At 39.3% G+C, this 15,272-nt stretch overlaps 1 protein-coding gene across 1 annotated transcript; it reads right to left on the bottom strand.

Annotated features, from left to right (window-relative positions):
* Positions 1–5,076: 5,076 nt before the first annotated feature.
* LOC135472416 (m7GpppN-mRNA hydrolase-like) lies at positions 5,077–15,169 on the bottom strand. The gene is made up of 9 exons (XM_064751914.1): positions 15,035–15,169; positions 13,932–14,083; positions 13,485–13,612; positions 12,996–13,094; positions 11,864–12,016; positions 11,071–11,183; positions 8,328–8,613; positions 6,837–6,903; positions 5,077–6,284 (listed from the first exon to the last, which is right to left on the bottom strand). The coding sequence occupies exons 1-9, from the start codon at positions 15,121–15,123 to the stop codon at positions 6,172–6,174; spliced, it is 1,200 nt and encodes a 399-aa protein (XP_064607984.1). The 5' UTR covers positions 15,124–15,169; the 3' UTR covers positions 5,077–6,171.
* Positions 15,170–15,272: the final 103 nt, after the last annotated feature.

Raw genomic sequence — 15,272 nt, 5'->3', positions numbered from 1 at the left:
TTTTCTTAAGGCCCTGGTGGTGCGTTTTGAGATTGAGTAACTTGCAGGGTGACGTCAACAATGATTCCTTTTTAAAAAGAACTTCGGGTCTCCGTGGCTCAGTCGGTTAGCACGCTAGTGCAGCGTAATGATCCAGGTGCCTCTCACTAATGCGGTCGCTGTGAGGTAAAGCCCAGCTCATGCTGACTTCCTCTCCGGTCGTACGTGGGAATGTCTGCCAGCCACCTGCGGATGGTCGTGGGTTCCCCCTCGACTATGCCCGGTTTCCTCCCACTATAATGCTGGCTGCCATCGTATAAGTGAAATATTCTTGAATACAGTGTAAAACACCAATCAAATAAATAAATAAATTAAAAAGAACTTTGTGGGTGGCAAACTGAACGGGTCTGGCCGAAATGGGGCGGGGATGTGGGGAACAGACCGAATGGGGGCAGGGTAGGGGCACGGAGGGGGCACTAAGCTGGCCGGAAAAAGCCGTACAGTATCTGTATTCATGTCATTTTTTCCACACTGTAGCAACAGGGCACTTTGGGGGTGTTCAACCTGCAGATGGCCATGGGTTTCCCCTGGGCTCTGCCGGTTTGCTCCCACCATAATGCTGGCTGCCTTTGTAAAAGTGAAATATTCTTAAGTATGGTGTTGAATATCACTGAAGTAAATAATCATACCTTGTGTTATATTCAAGCCATCTACTTATCTGCACTGAAGAAGTAAGATTAGGTACATCTACACATCAATACTGCCTACAGCATAGCATAACAGTAGTACAGGGCAGTGCTTGTTTTTAACTTGGAACAAACGTAAGTTAAAAGTCTTATATATGGTGCTCAACACCTATTTTGTGCCTTTGATTCAGTGCCTCCCCCCCCCCCCCCCCCACCCCCAACTCTGAGCTCTCCAATACTTTGAAGTATCTGATATCTCTGCTCATGAGTTACATCCTGTACCTGATACTTTGAAGTGTCTGATATTTTGCTTCATGAGGTGTCTGATACTTTGCGTCATTATGAAGTGACAGATTCTTTGCGTCTTGAGGTGTCTGATATTTTTCATGAGGTGCCTGATATTTGAGATGTCTGATACTTTGAGGTGACCGATACTTTGCTTCATGGAGTGTCTGATATTTCACTAATAATAAGGTATTCCACCTGATCAGTTTTCAAATCTTGACATAAATCAAGAGTACCGGTAAAAATCACATACTGTCTGCGGCTGTTACTGTTTACTTTACAGGTCTGTATTGTAGACAATAAACAACCTGGTCTAAGGCTGTGAGCTTTTACATCTGAGCTTCAGATAGGAATTTTTAGTTTCTCTCGGGTTTGGTTGAAGTCCAGCCATGTTTATGTCACAAGAGGTAAATACTGTGTATTCCCAGATAGAGACTGGGCTGTAGGCCTATATTTCTCACCAAAGTACAAGTATGGAACGTTATGTTAATCGTGCTAATAACGCCAAAGTTTCTAGAGTTTATTCATTTGATTTGTGTCTCATGCCTTACTCCACAATTTTTTCGTAACCTGACATGAATGAAAGTCTACTTTGTAGAAAGAAAATACCACAAACTGTTTACTGATATGTCTGATCCCGTGTTGCACTTAACATAGCTGAAGTAATTTACACATGTGACAGTCAGATTTATTGGAGAAACCAAACCATGTACAGAAAATTCTCTCAATCCCAGAATATATCTTCTTGGTTTTTTTTATGCGAGTGGTGTTAGGACGCTCAACTCAAGAATTGTCACATATTAATACCATAAAATTTACGGTTGGAGGACCCTTGAGTGACTGCAGTAAACCTATGACAGGTGCTTCAAAGCAGAAGTAGCGAGAGGTGGATTTGAACAGCCTATACATTGTACCAGACTGATTGGCCTGACAAACCTGGTTGGGGGTTGGGGTTGGTAGGGCCTGTGTCGCTGTAGAACTGACGTGGGGGGGAGGGGGGTAGCACTTTTTCAGCTGGGATTTTTACTTGGAGGAAACTGGAATGCCTCAAGTGAAGTTACTAACTTTCCCACTTGTCACATGCAGACTTACACAGCTACAGCTTTGGTTGTACATGCACACCATATTGGTTGAAGAGGGGCCTCCATGGCTCAGTTCAAGTCCAGCTCATGCTGGCTTTCTCTCCGGCCCTAAGTGGGAAGGTCTGCCAGCAACCTGCGGATGGTTGTGGGTTTCTCACCCTAATGCTGGCCGCTGTCGTATAAGTGATATATTCTTGAGTACGGCGTAAACCGCCCATCAAATAAATAAATAAATAAACATTGGTTGAAGACAATGATCTGTACAAACATAGTACGAACATATACAGTACAAACTCCCACACGATGCTCATCAACTGCTTGTTGTCACCAACTGAAGGTTCTATGAATGATCACTAGAGAATCCACAAATTCCAAGGCTGTGTTTGAACCCACACCCAGTGTGTCCTCTAAAGACAAGTAACTGAATAAAGTGAACATATTAAGAATTGAAGTAAATATCAAACTCTGGTTCTAAAAAATTGAAAATATGTTTAATTCTTAAAATCGCACATGAAAAACTGCAAAACTCTGAGGGTTACATAAAATCAGATTTCAGCTGAATATGACTAATCATTTTACATTATCCATGTACATGTAACACGCTAAAATCAAATCTAGTAAACCATACAAAAGATATAAAATCTGTCCCCTGTTCAACAAAAGTTACCCTTAGGGATTAAAACCATGTCTGACATTTTCCTTGGACATTTTTCAGGGCATTTCCTCCTGTTGATGTATGAAACAAGTAACCTGGGTGGTATCCACGGTATACCTAGGTGGTATTCATGGTTTACCCGGGTGGTATCCATGGTATACCTATGTGGTATCCATGGTTTACTCAGGTGGTATCCATGGTTTACCCAGGTAGTATCCATGGTTTACCCGGGTGGTATCCATGGTTTACCCAGGAGGTATCCATGGTTTACCCCGGTAGTATCCAAGGTTCACACAGGTCGTGCCTATGGTTTACCCAGGTGGTATCCATAATTACCCGGGGTGGTATCCCTGGTTACTGTGGTATTCAGCATTTGCCAAGGTGGTATCCAGGAATTACCAGGATGGTCATCAAGTGTTACCAGGATGGTACCCAGGGCCATTTGGTATACACTACCACATTTAGGTATAAAATGGGCCTCACTTGTGGTAACCTAATACTCATGCAGAAGATGTATTTTTTGCTCAAAAAAAAAAGATGTTTTCGTAATAACATATCTATCACAACAAACAGCACAAGGGTGCCACAATTACCCCCAAAACTTGCTTAAATCTGACTTTGACAAATTTGTCAGTGAAGGTACATTCATGATGTTAATAATCATAATAAACTGACAAGCATTGCTTACTAACATTTTCTGGGTGAGAAATTTTGATGCAGTGTGTGTATTGTCATAATTATCCAACTGACCTGTTATAGGCCTGGGAGAAACTGAGCACTACCCAGGGAACTTGAAATAAGTAAGTTGATTGTAACTACGTACAATGGGAACTACATAAAGACATATGTAATCATGGCACAGTAATTTAAATGTACAAGAAATCACTAACTTAATGGGTTCATAGCCAGTACATTAATGTGTGTATTAAGTGTCAAAGCTTTTAATCTAAGAGTCACTTTTATCTCATAACAAAACAGATTAAAACAGGTAATCTCTTACCAAAATGGTGGTGAATATCATAAACAAGTGTGACTTGGAAGGGACCAGTCTGGAGCACTTCCTATTCCATGCATGATCTAAGTGAGTTGTAATATTCATTCCTTTCAATAATATAACATTAAAACAGGGTTCACACCCATGAAAGAAAAATGACTTTCAAGGACATAATACCATATGTTTTCCAGCAGTTTAACGACAAATTTGTTTAGGTACAAACCATCAATCGATACTATTTTGATAGCTTATTTAAAACATAATGTAACAGGATACTTACCGTTGAAAAATAATTTACTGGTACTCTCAAAGACAAAATCAACTCTTTTTCAAGGTGATGAAAACCTTTTAACAAAATTCAAGAATTTTCAGCAGTGGGAATCGTGTCAAACGGATATGCACTCTGTACAAATGGTACAATCTGTTCCATGATAATTTAACATGATAAGTGTTTTTCATATATTAAAATACATACATTTGTCTTAACTAAATGTAAATGTACTCGCATTGTGCGTGAAAGTGTCAATACAAAGTCATACTTGCTGACATGTTAAATCTTGATATATCCCCTAAAATGTAGAAAACTACTGAATCACAAGTTGAGGTTATGGGTAAAACATAATTGCGGTATGCATGGCCATTATCAAATTCTAGCCAAGGAAAGCATTGGAATCCTCTTTCCATGTTCCGGCAGGTGAGAAATGAGTCTTTGGATATTTGACAAGGATCGCCTGGTTAATCACTCCCAGAGGCTGTCTTTTATGATGTCAACGGTACATCAGCTGAACAACAAGTACCCGGTTCACTAGCACTCGTGAATATCGTAGTTGTCAGCACAACCTTACTTTAAGATTGTTATGAGAAATGGGCCACACTACTGCAGTTTTTACAGAATAATGGCTGATGAAAAGTGCCAAAGTAAAATTGGGCTAGCCATTTACCATACTAGAGTGCCAGTATGAGTACAGATGAGGTTGATCTACATGTGTGTACATGTACATACAACAGATGCAGTGCTGCCTACAGGGACATGAATGAATGAAACTGTACTTGGAGTGAAAAAAAAAAAACATACCACAAACTATTTACTGTTATAAATGTCATAAACCCTGATCCCATGTTGCCCTTCACATAGCTGAACTAAGTTGTTCGTATGGCTGAAATGACCTATTCATGTGGCCGTACCAGTAAAAGCTTAAAATTTGTCATTCCTTAACATCCCTAAAACCACTTGACATTTAAGGTGCCCAACTCAGGCAAGTGTGCACCAATCAATGTCAGTCATACAGTTCTATTGTTGCCCATAATGTGAGTTCATTCATTATGTATATGGTCCTCACTGTGACATCGCTCTTGCTGAAGCTGCCATGGAAGGTTGGTGGTGGGTGGGGGGGAGGCGGCAGGTGAGAGGGTGATGGAGGGGGGGGGGAAGGGTCAGTAGACTTTGGCATGATGTGAAAAGGGCTTTGAGTCCCAATAATATTAAACGTAAAAAAGAGATTTGGAGAAGGGCTTTGCAATTTATTGTCTCACACCTTGTTTGTTCATAAAAATCTCTACACCCTAGTATCAAACAAAAATACTATTTCCTTGTGGCAAAATCTAATTTGTTAATCAGAGTTTGTTCCTGGGCTTTGGTTTGGTGAGATGCTGCTTAACAGCAGCTTATGGTCATGCAGCAACCTGCAGATGGTCATGGGTTTCCCCCCGGGCTGTGCCCGGTTCCTCCCACCATAATGCTGGCCACTGTCGTATAAGTGAAACATTGTTGAGTACGGCGTAAAACACCAATCAAATAAATAAATAAATAACAGCAGCTTATCTTTTTGGGACTGGTACAACTTGGTAATTTTGGAAAAAGGCACAGGTTTTCACAGCTATTGGTCTTGAAATTCCCTGTAAATGCAGTCCCAGCTAGGCCCTTTGGCAAGGATGTGAGGACCCCTTTTGCTTCTAATGCATGATTTTTTAGTATGACCTTATCTAGAGGTCATCTCTCTTTCCAATATAACATCACTATGTTCAATGGCTTGCTTGATCTTCTTTAAACATTCATATCATTCATCAATTCAAGGTGAGTCATAAGTAGAATTTCCTTATTTTTTTGAATGTTCAAAATTCAAAACCACCAAAATAATCAATTTCAACAGAGTCATGAGTTTGGACATTATCACATAGCATACAGTACCACACATGCTTGCTCCCAGCATGGCATGGGACAAAAATGTCAAACTACAAAGGTATACATGTACTACCTGGTACAATGAATGAATGAACATATGAGTGTATGGAAGAATGAGTGTATGGAAGGATGAGTGTATGGAAAGATGATTGGATGGATGATAATGGCTTAACACCACTTTGGCAGTATTTGCAGCCATATTGTGGCAATATGACACTCTGTGCAATGTTGTAGTATGGGGAATGCCCCATGATGAATTGTTTCACAACAACAGACCATTTGGAAGTATCCTGACTTTGTATCCCTCGCTACGGTAAACAGGCCATAATGGCCGATACATCAAATCTGAAGTTTGCCCAAGCCTCAGAACCAAAATCCTTTTTCTTTGTCTTCTTGTGTCCAGCTGAGGAAGCTTTATCACCTAAAACAAAAACAAAACTATGGATTCAAAGAATTCATTTGCAAACTAAAAATTTTGTTCATTTATTTCTTTTGGGGCTGCTATCCAGAATAATTGTTACAAGAGTCAATGTATTCTCCTTCTCTAACCTTGCGCAAAAATAAAGGATTAGTGTACAGATTAAAGTGCTTTAGTTATTTACTTATTTGAATGTAAATGGGAAGATATGCCAGCAACCTGCAGGTGGTCGTGCCATTCCCCCAGGCTGTGCCCGGTTTCTTCCCATCACAATGTTGGTCACCAGAATTTTTGATGTGATGGTTGTCAGTGTAATGGGTGAGGGAAATCAGTGGGAAAACCACCAACCTTTGGCAAGTCACTGACAAACTTTCTCACATGTGATGTCTAGATATACACACTGAATAGATGGAAGACAAGTGGTCTTCAACAGACATAAGACTGCACACGTGACCACAGGATTAAAACTGTTGACTGCTTAGCGTCACCAATCAATGAGGGAAACAGAAAATGCTAAATCAAACATAATCGCTGTCTATCAGATAATACTCTTACCTTCTAGATGATTCAACTGACTGGCGAGTGACCGGCGAACGTTTCCACTAACTGAACCATCACGATTCTGAAGTGAAGATGGAAAACTAAGTCATATACTTCTACAGGGCTGGCAGTTTCCAGGAGACTAGAACAAGGTAACTAACAACAATGTATAAAGTAAAACTGGCACTATTTACATCTAAGAAACAAATATACACTGTCAGACATTCCTATTAATTTTTCTTTTTAAGATTAATGCAGTCTTACTGAAGATAACGTATGGTGTTGATAAGTATGTACGCTTTTTTACAATCTCCGAAGCATATGAATATAAACAATATATAACGTTATATCACATATAATCGGCCAGATATGCTCTCACATCTCTCAAAAGTGGAGGGTTTAATCAAGGTGGAAACTAGCTGGAAAACTATGATGGTCCTGACTTTTGGACGTGGGCTATCCTGTACCAAAGTATATTTCAGATTCATTCTATAGTGAAATTCAAACTAAAATATTAGGTAGAAACTAAATTCCATTGAGTATATCAAGTCACTTGTTTTTTTTTTTTTTTTTGCTGTTCTTTTGTACTGTAGTGTGGCGGCAAAATAATGGCTTGCTGAAAAGCATAACAAAATGTTACCTCTTGTGTATGGTTAGTGTGATCATGTGGGTGTCATCCGTTGATTGGTCCTTCAAGAAATAATGACCCTTTATCGAGTTATTGTTGTTGATTTTAGACTTGTAAATGTGGAATAGCTGAAATTTTAGAACTAAGCGCAGCAGCCATCTGAGGTCTAAAATTTCAACTCTTCCACATTTACCGATCTAAAAACGACAATGACTCCAGAAAGAGTCATTATTTCTGTTCTTTTATATCTACTTTAAACCTTCACATATTTATTTGACACAAGCTGATGCAAATGCAAGGCAAAATTGTGCAACCTTCTTCCCCCATTTCGCTGCAGTCTCTCCTTCGCTGTCAACACCTGCTCTAGAGTGTCACGGAATGGACCATACACATGCACAAAGAAGAGAGGTAAAGCAATTAGCATGGGTTTATGGTCATCTGTGTTAATGAATTTGTGGCCAGAACACCTGTGATAACCCTTTTCTTTGAAATGGTGTTGTCCAAGGAGGAGTTTTGTGATCCTCACGTGGGTATGTTCCGAAGTGTTCCTCTCTGATTTTAGACCCGTTGACGTTTCAATGTTGCATGTACTAGGAAAATCCAAACTATTATAGAATTACTTCTGTCTATAGAATTATAGATAGGAGCAGATATACCCACCCCAAACAGAAGAAGGCTATCACCATTTACCATCAGACGCAGACAAACCACAATATCCTTCATTCAACTGAATTCAATCAGGACTGACCTGTCACCAAGATAGGTTCACCATGCAAAAGTGGAAACACAACAACAGGGCTGGTTTGCTTTAAGTCCTACATAATACAGCCCACCAAATATTACAGAAATCTTCCAATACAAGGCATGAACCTACTCACCAATATCTGCACCTTTTTTTGTTTCCCTGGTGAGGTGCCTTTCTCCACAGAGCCTGCAGATAGCCTCCCTTTTTTCAACGAGGCAGGTTTCAAGTCTTTCAACTGCGGGTAGTCTTGGAACTCTTTCTGATTCTGTTGTGCAAAATGCTGCTGTTGTTTTAAACGCTGTTTCTCTGAAACCTGCTTTGTCTCAATATCCTGTTTTTTGCTCTTGGATTTCGACTTTGTTTCTGTAGTGTTATTTTCTTCACTGTTCTTTCTGTTTGATATCCACTTCCTTAATCCCCTACAAAAGATCATTAAAAATAATGACAATTATGTCTAACCACTAAATAAAATAAACATTGCTTAGAGGAATCTCAGGGTCAAAATGTTTGCTCATTCACTTATTTTTAATAGCTCAAAATAAAAATGAGGACGTCAAATTGAGGCCAGGTCATCAAAAAGATGCCAATATTCATCATTTGCACACTTAAATGATTGCTTGTTGTTTACACTGTCTAAACTGGAATCTGATACATTTCCCACCTTTAAATTTAGTTCCACCAGTGAAGCTCACATCAGATTAAACAATGTACTACCGTACCAAGCTACAAGGTCAGCTTCACACTCTCCTGCAACGATCCGAGATGTGCTCGCTGTTCTACCTTAACAGCGGTCTTAAATCTTATGTATTAAACCCTGACCTTGTAGATTTATGCATTGATGAACAGATAAATCATGTCTGCATACAACTGTAGTTTCAGTTTTATGTTTCTGACCAACAAGAAGAGTAAATCCTTGGTGTTTTGACGAAACGTCTTTGCTTCAGTACATACTTCCGCCATGTTTGGACTCAATATTTCACACAATAATCACTTTCATGTCACGGGACATCGTGAAATCCTGTGGTTTTATAGCTTGACAGAGTGTGACGTTTCCAACCAGAATCCTGGGTGAAGTGACGGTGAAAATGAAGATCAACCAATTGAAGTGGAGACAACCTGTGTGGCGAAATTGTTTGATTTTGCTGTCCATATGGGAGTATGTGTGTGTTTGTTTTCAAGCATCCTTTTACGTGTTGTTTATTCACAGAAAACTAGTTTTACACAGGACAACATAAGATCATTAAGAACCTAAACTTTAGCTGCCGATTCTCACAGATATGTTGGACATCCTGTGTGATACTAGAAGTCAGTGTGGCTCTGTCTGCTAGGCATGTCAGTGCATTGTGAGATCAGTTCAGCCACAGTCACGTGACCACTTTACATCATACTGATGACCTCAATTTTTGTCAAGGTCATCATTCTGAAGAGGTCAAAATATCAAACATTTGACCCAGCCGATACATTGTAGAGCTGGATTCAAAACACGCAACCTAATTGGTTGAGAGCCTGATGGTTGTAGTGAGGCAGCGTTTTGACCATCTGAGCCAGCCAGGACACTCCTGATGTCATAATAGTCCTGGGTCCATGATCATGAAGCGATCTTAAACTTAAAGGAGAATCCCAACACATTTATTTTCATATTAAATGTTCCCTACAGACAATATTTCTGCTGTGTTAGTATGTATACTGAATTTTAAAAAAATATTATTTGAAGTAATTCCGCTTTAAAAACCCCATAGAAGTTGGTCCGTCTACCTATGTTGTTGGCCGTGGAGACCTGGTCGGTTGTCATGTCATGAAGGCCTGCCAGGATTATGTAAGGAAAAGCCCTGCAAAGCATTGACAAACCCTTGCGTTAGGCCTTAAGCTTTTCCTGAAGCTATCATATGACTAAATCTATAATTACCCCTACGTCTACACGTCTTAATTAGCACCCTGAAAATCATATAAGTGAAACAGTTACACAACAAATATTTTCACAAAAGATATTAGTGTTGTATGAGATCCTGGAAAAGCGTGTACAGCATAGTGACCGGGCGATATGATGGCCGATTTTCGCTCACATACCAACCACCTTAGATGACGCAAACATGCTCCTGTCTGGTTTGTCTGACACAAACTGGACATCCATGGAATAATGGTAATACCAGCAGAGAATTAGGTGCCATTTCACATTTTTCATAGCTAGGTTGAGAGATAGGCCTACCGGGCACGACACAAGGACCCATGCAGTCGGGCCTGCTGATTATGAGTTGCAGAGAGGAGAACAGTGTCGCTCAACACCGGTGAAAGTAACGACCAAGCTAATCTTACAGGTTTCCAAAAAGTATCACCGGCAAAAATAATTAAGGCTTGAATTATATTGAATGGAAACAGAGATTGGTAACAAATAGAACTGTCAAATTAAAATTTGTCAGAGTTCCCGTTACGGGTTTCAAGGAACGACATTTCTGATCACCAAATTCTACTGTTTTCCTTCTGTTTTCGATGTTATGAATCATCAGAATCGAATCATCTATGTGCAGTTTGGACGGTCCAGGTCTGTGGTTCTACTTTAAGTCAAAATTTCATATCACATTTCATGAGTGCACTCATTTACATCTATAAAGTAAGCTACAAGTACGTTGACAACCTATGCGGTACAGCTGTATAGGTAAAATTGTACCTTAATACCTTATACTTCGAAACCCGAATGAATGACCACTACAATGTCATCACACTCTGACAGGAAATGGGAATAAGTCATGTACATTTAACGTTCAACATTAGACAGCACAAGTGCGAATATTTTCATGAAAGAATTATTTTTGCAAAGAAAACTGCTACAGCCATTAAAATCACTGTGTTTCTACCAATAATTTTGCCAACACACTTACTTGACAAAAGGGATCACCATGAAGAAATAGTTAGGGTTAATTCCAAGCTGTGTTTTAGGTGTCTGGTCACGTTTGTGTGCAGGTAACAAATCTATGTTAAACCACTGTAAACTCTGAAACCAAAGAGAAACCTGATCGTGATTTGTGCAGTTGTAGACTTTGGGCAATTCTCTCTCCATCCATACCCCACCATAATAACCCCCTAAAACAGAAGATGTAATGGTTATGAATTTGTCAGCTGAATTCAGTAAGACAGCCTGGAAGCTGGAGTTCACATGGACACTCCATGTTGAGGCACAGTTTTCCACTTCACCAGAGACTATTTCGCCCTGGTTGCACGATAAAAACATCACATAAGCCGTTCAGAAATACTAAGACTATCTGGAAAGCTGAAAATTATACGAATTCAATGAAGACATTATTGCTGACAGTGATTCAAAAATAAGCCTTTTCTCATGATATAACATTAGGGGGACAATTTTTTTTTGCCCACATCGTCTGTCATTAAAGAGATCACATGGCCTTCACCTTTTGGGCCATCTAACAGAATGTAACAATACAAAACATGTTAAAGTAAGCCACAAAAAGATTTACTCAGATTTAATTCAAGATAGTAATATAGTCCTTGGTAATGCTATATGTTCATGTTTAGAGGTAGAGCTGCATGGGTTTGAAAGGGAGATCATTCTTGTAACATGTAGATATACGTAAAATGAAGATGAGAAAGACAGACAATATAAAAACCCGTATTATCCTTTAATTTTATCATGAAGGAGCAAACACTGACACAAACCTTAATCTCTTTTCTTGTCTTTGGCTGGAACTTTGTAGTCATGGGCACCCCCGGTACAATATAGAGCCTGGTTAACTGATCATTCATCTGGTTCTCTAAATATTCGTTTTTGTCCACCAAGTCCTCCACACTAAAGCCAGTTTCCTCAAGTACCTAAGAAATACACGTGTACAATATTACATCAGATTTCCAATCTTTGATCTTCAAACTTTATCTACAGATAGAATTTGATTCACATCAGTATAATACATTACTTAAAACTTTTCCAGCATATGTTGATCATGATTTTAGCTGGAGGAAACCAGATTTTTTGGAGTAACAAAAATAGAAGAAGAAGAAGAAAGAAAGAAAGAATAAAAAAAAGAGAAGAGAAAGAAAAGAAATCATAGAAAAACAAAAGCTGTCTACTTTTTAAAAAAGCACATCGGATACTTGGAGCACGAATATGGTTGTAAGAAAAACTAAAACTTTGTGTGAGTGTTGGGGAGGGGGGGGGAGGAGGGCAAGGATATGGGCTTTAGCCCTGACCTTAGCTAGCAACTTCAGGAGATGTGATGACGAAGATTCTTACCTGAGATCTCAAACCTTTCCGGATCTGTTTGACTACTGACTGGAATAAGCCTTGTCAGCATTTCATGAGTACTGCAAGTTCATGCAGATGTGGACGAGACCGGGGACAGGGTGGGGGTTCAAGCAAATTCTTAACAGTCACCCTCTATAGATAATTTCTGATGATGTCTATGGCACTTTGCCACGGGGAAACTCTAGCACCTTTCAAGGTACCAGGCAAACCTCCTGACTTAAAGCCAAGACCAAAACAGCTGACACTGGGTTCACTCCTGGGACATCATTGAAGGACAAGTTAAATTCTGATGAAAGTTTACAGTACAATGTATAATTTGTATAATGTACTGTAATTGTTTAGAACTACATGTACATATAGACAAGATTTGGTAAATATAAATTTTCTGTCATTTACAAATTCTACACAACAACACTGACCATCTCACACTCTATTAGATCTACATACCTGTAAATTAAAATCAGTTATATCTTTCAATTCTTTAAGTGGTCTGCTTTTGTGAGTGGAAATACTGATGCTTCTCATCAATGTTTTGTCAATTTTGTTTACCTCCCTAACAGCACAGTCGAGAGCGCATTCTTGTTCATTCACTTTGCCCTTCGGGAATCCCCAGCTAGCCTTCGCCCAATAGCCCTGAACAAGTAGGCACTATAACAAAAAGGTTAGACACACAATGAAAACAACACAAAGGTTTCGTGTTAGTCTCCCGTCTTGCACTGATCAACAGTAGAGGTAGAAGTAGTGCAAAAAAATTGCTAACCAGAGTTCTTGTGGCCAAAAAATCCATAACCGTTAATCAAATCAAATTTTCACTACTTCTCAAGAATAGATCAGACTATTGCCTAGGAAAAAATATCAGACATATTCCTCAAACATTCATGTTTTCCGTTTTCATTGTATCAACATATATGTACATGTACCATTCTCTAAGTCAAGACAAAAACTGTAGCCCAAAAAATTAGAGCAATTTATTAATTTACTAATTACATGTAACTATGTTACTATTGCACTAAACCAATACATCAACCGCTAGATTACATTCTTTAGTTCGGGGTCCAACATGATGGCTCCATATGTCGGGACAGACATTTTGTAAGTTTTCCAGTCTGCAAGCCGTTTGTCAACATCATCTGCATAGCTAGACAGGAAAGCACAATGCCGAAAAAGTGTGAAAGTTAAAGAATGTAACAGTCTGTGTAAAATGTTACAGTCCTTGAACTGAAAATGCTTCATTCTATTGCTATCAGACCCAGATTTTAGGCAGTGAGATTTACTGCAGTGCAACACAAATTTGTGTGGCTAACAAACTGATCAGAGACAGGACCTAAATTCCATTCACAAATTCTCTATTGAATATGCTAAATGTGAAATGAAAAATGTTCACGATTTGCTAAATATTTCCACCACATATGAAAGTGCTTGAGACTTGTAAACACCTGGGTGCTTTAGCTTCATAAATAGATGCAAGTTTTATGTAAAGGATATCTTGTGCTGAGAAATCTTTGATGCCACATGCTCGTAACTCTGGGGTCTCTGCACAGTAAAAATCCAGGTAGAACCAGTGAGCCAGTTCAATCTGGAAGAATATGCGGACCAGGTCCTGACGCTCCTCTTCTGGTATATTGATGATGAAACGGCTAGAGGCAAAGAACACAGAATCAAAAGCATGTCATTTGTATCTATTTGTTTTATTGTTGCTTAGTGCCATACTAAAGAATTTTTCACTTGAAAGCAATCACCTACATATATAACCACCAGACAATGGTCTGCTCTCAGAGCACAGAATAAAATTTAAAAATGTAGGCCATTTTTGTCTAGCTGTAAGGTACATATAGTTTAGTTAGTTATTTATTTGATTTTTTGTTTGTTTGTTGTTTACAATGAAACTCAAAACTGTATCACAGAGACGATAGTTGCTACAAATCAAAAGATTTCCGTTGTCTGGAACAGCAATTTGAGTAATGCTGGATCCTGAAGGGTGGCCTCACCCTTTCACGTGAAATAAAACATGTGACAACAAAACTAGATACTTCTCTATCTAAGGGTACTTTCATAACCTTCGCGTTTATGTTACGGCAATCTTGGCTTCGAGTTGCCTTTGATCAACAACTGTATGGTCCAGATAAAAGTATTAAAATCAACGGCTTCATAACACAAATGTAGCAGGTAGGCCTACAGACAGTTAAGCATTTCTTCTTTACCAATCCATTGTTTGGCTCGATTTACGGACATTTTCCATGCAACTGGCATTTACTGCTGCATTGGTACCCTCCTAATCGAGTTTTCTACCCATCTGGGTTTTTCATTCAGCCATTAGCCTGGTTCCTATTTCAGTTAATGGTCACTCGATCTCAGAGTTATAACAAGACATCCATGGTACCACAGTTGAAGGTCAAAATATCAATATCAAAGTCACTGAACTGGAATGAGCCATTGGTGATCCATGGTTTGGGACTCGAAAAGTTTTCGAAAGTTTTCTAAACGTTAGTCGCAAGATTATCATTATAGCTAATGTCAGATGTTGTTGTTGTATTTTAACTACGACTTGACCTCATCTAGGTCTATCACTGACTCGCGTGGATTTTTACCTGCACAGATCATCCAGGACATAGGCCGGGATTTGAGAAGAAGGAGTTGATGGGGCAGAGGCACCGGAATTCTGCAGATCCATTTTCATTAATTGGATACGTCTACTGTTTTGATGTTTCGAAGTGGGAACAGTTTTTGTCTGCTGGGAGCTGCCTAACGGATCAAGGGAGGTAACCTTATAGAATAGCGCGTACTCTCTACGCCCCCTTACCTATCTGCCACCCACAAAAACCTGCC

This window comes from Liolophura sinensis, chromosome 8 (genome assembly GCF_032854445.1).
Source record: "Liolophura sinensis isolate JHLJ2023 chromosome 8, CUHK_Ljap_v2, whole genome shotgun sequence".
NCBI lineage: Eukaryota > Metazoa > Mollusca > Polyplacophora > Chitonida > Chitonidae > Liolophura > Liolophura sinensis.
This window is presented reverse-complemented; position numbering and strand designations above follow the sequence as displayed.

Excerpts from the sequence above, each read along its gene's own strand:
- LOC135472416 (XM_064751914.1), bottom strand. The coding sequence starts at position 15,123 with ATGAAAATGGATCTGCAGAATTCCGGTGCCTCTGCCCCATCAACTCCT. Across the intron at positions 12,017-12,995 it reads TCGACTGTGCTGTTAGGGAG|GTACTTGAGGAAACTGGCTT; the intron begins GTAAACAAAATT and ends TGTATTTCTTAG. Across the intron at positions 6,285-6,836 it reads TCAGTTGAATCATCTAGAAG|GTGATAAAGCTTCCTCAGCT; the intron begins GTAAGAGTATTA and ends TTTTTGTTTTAG.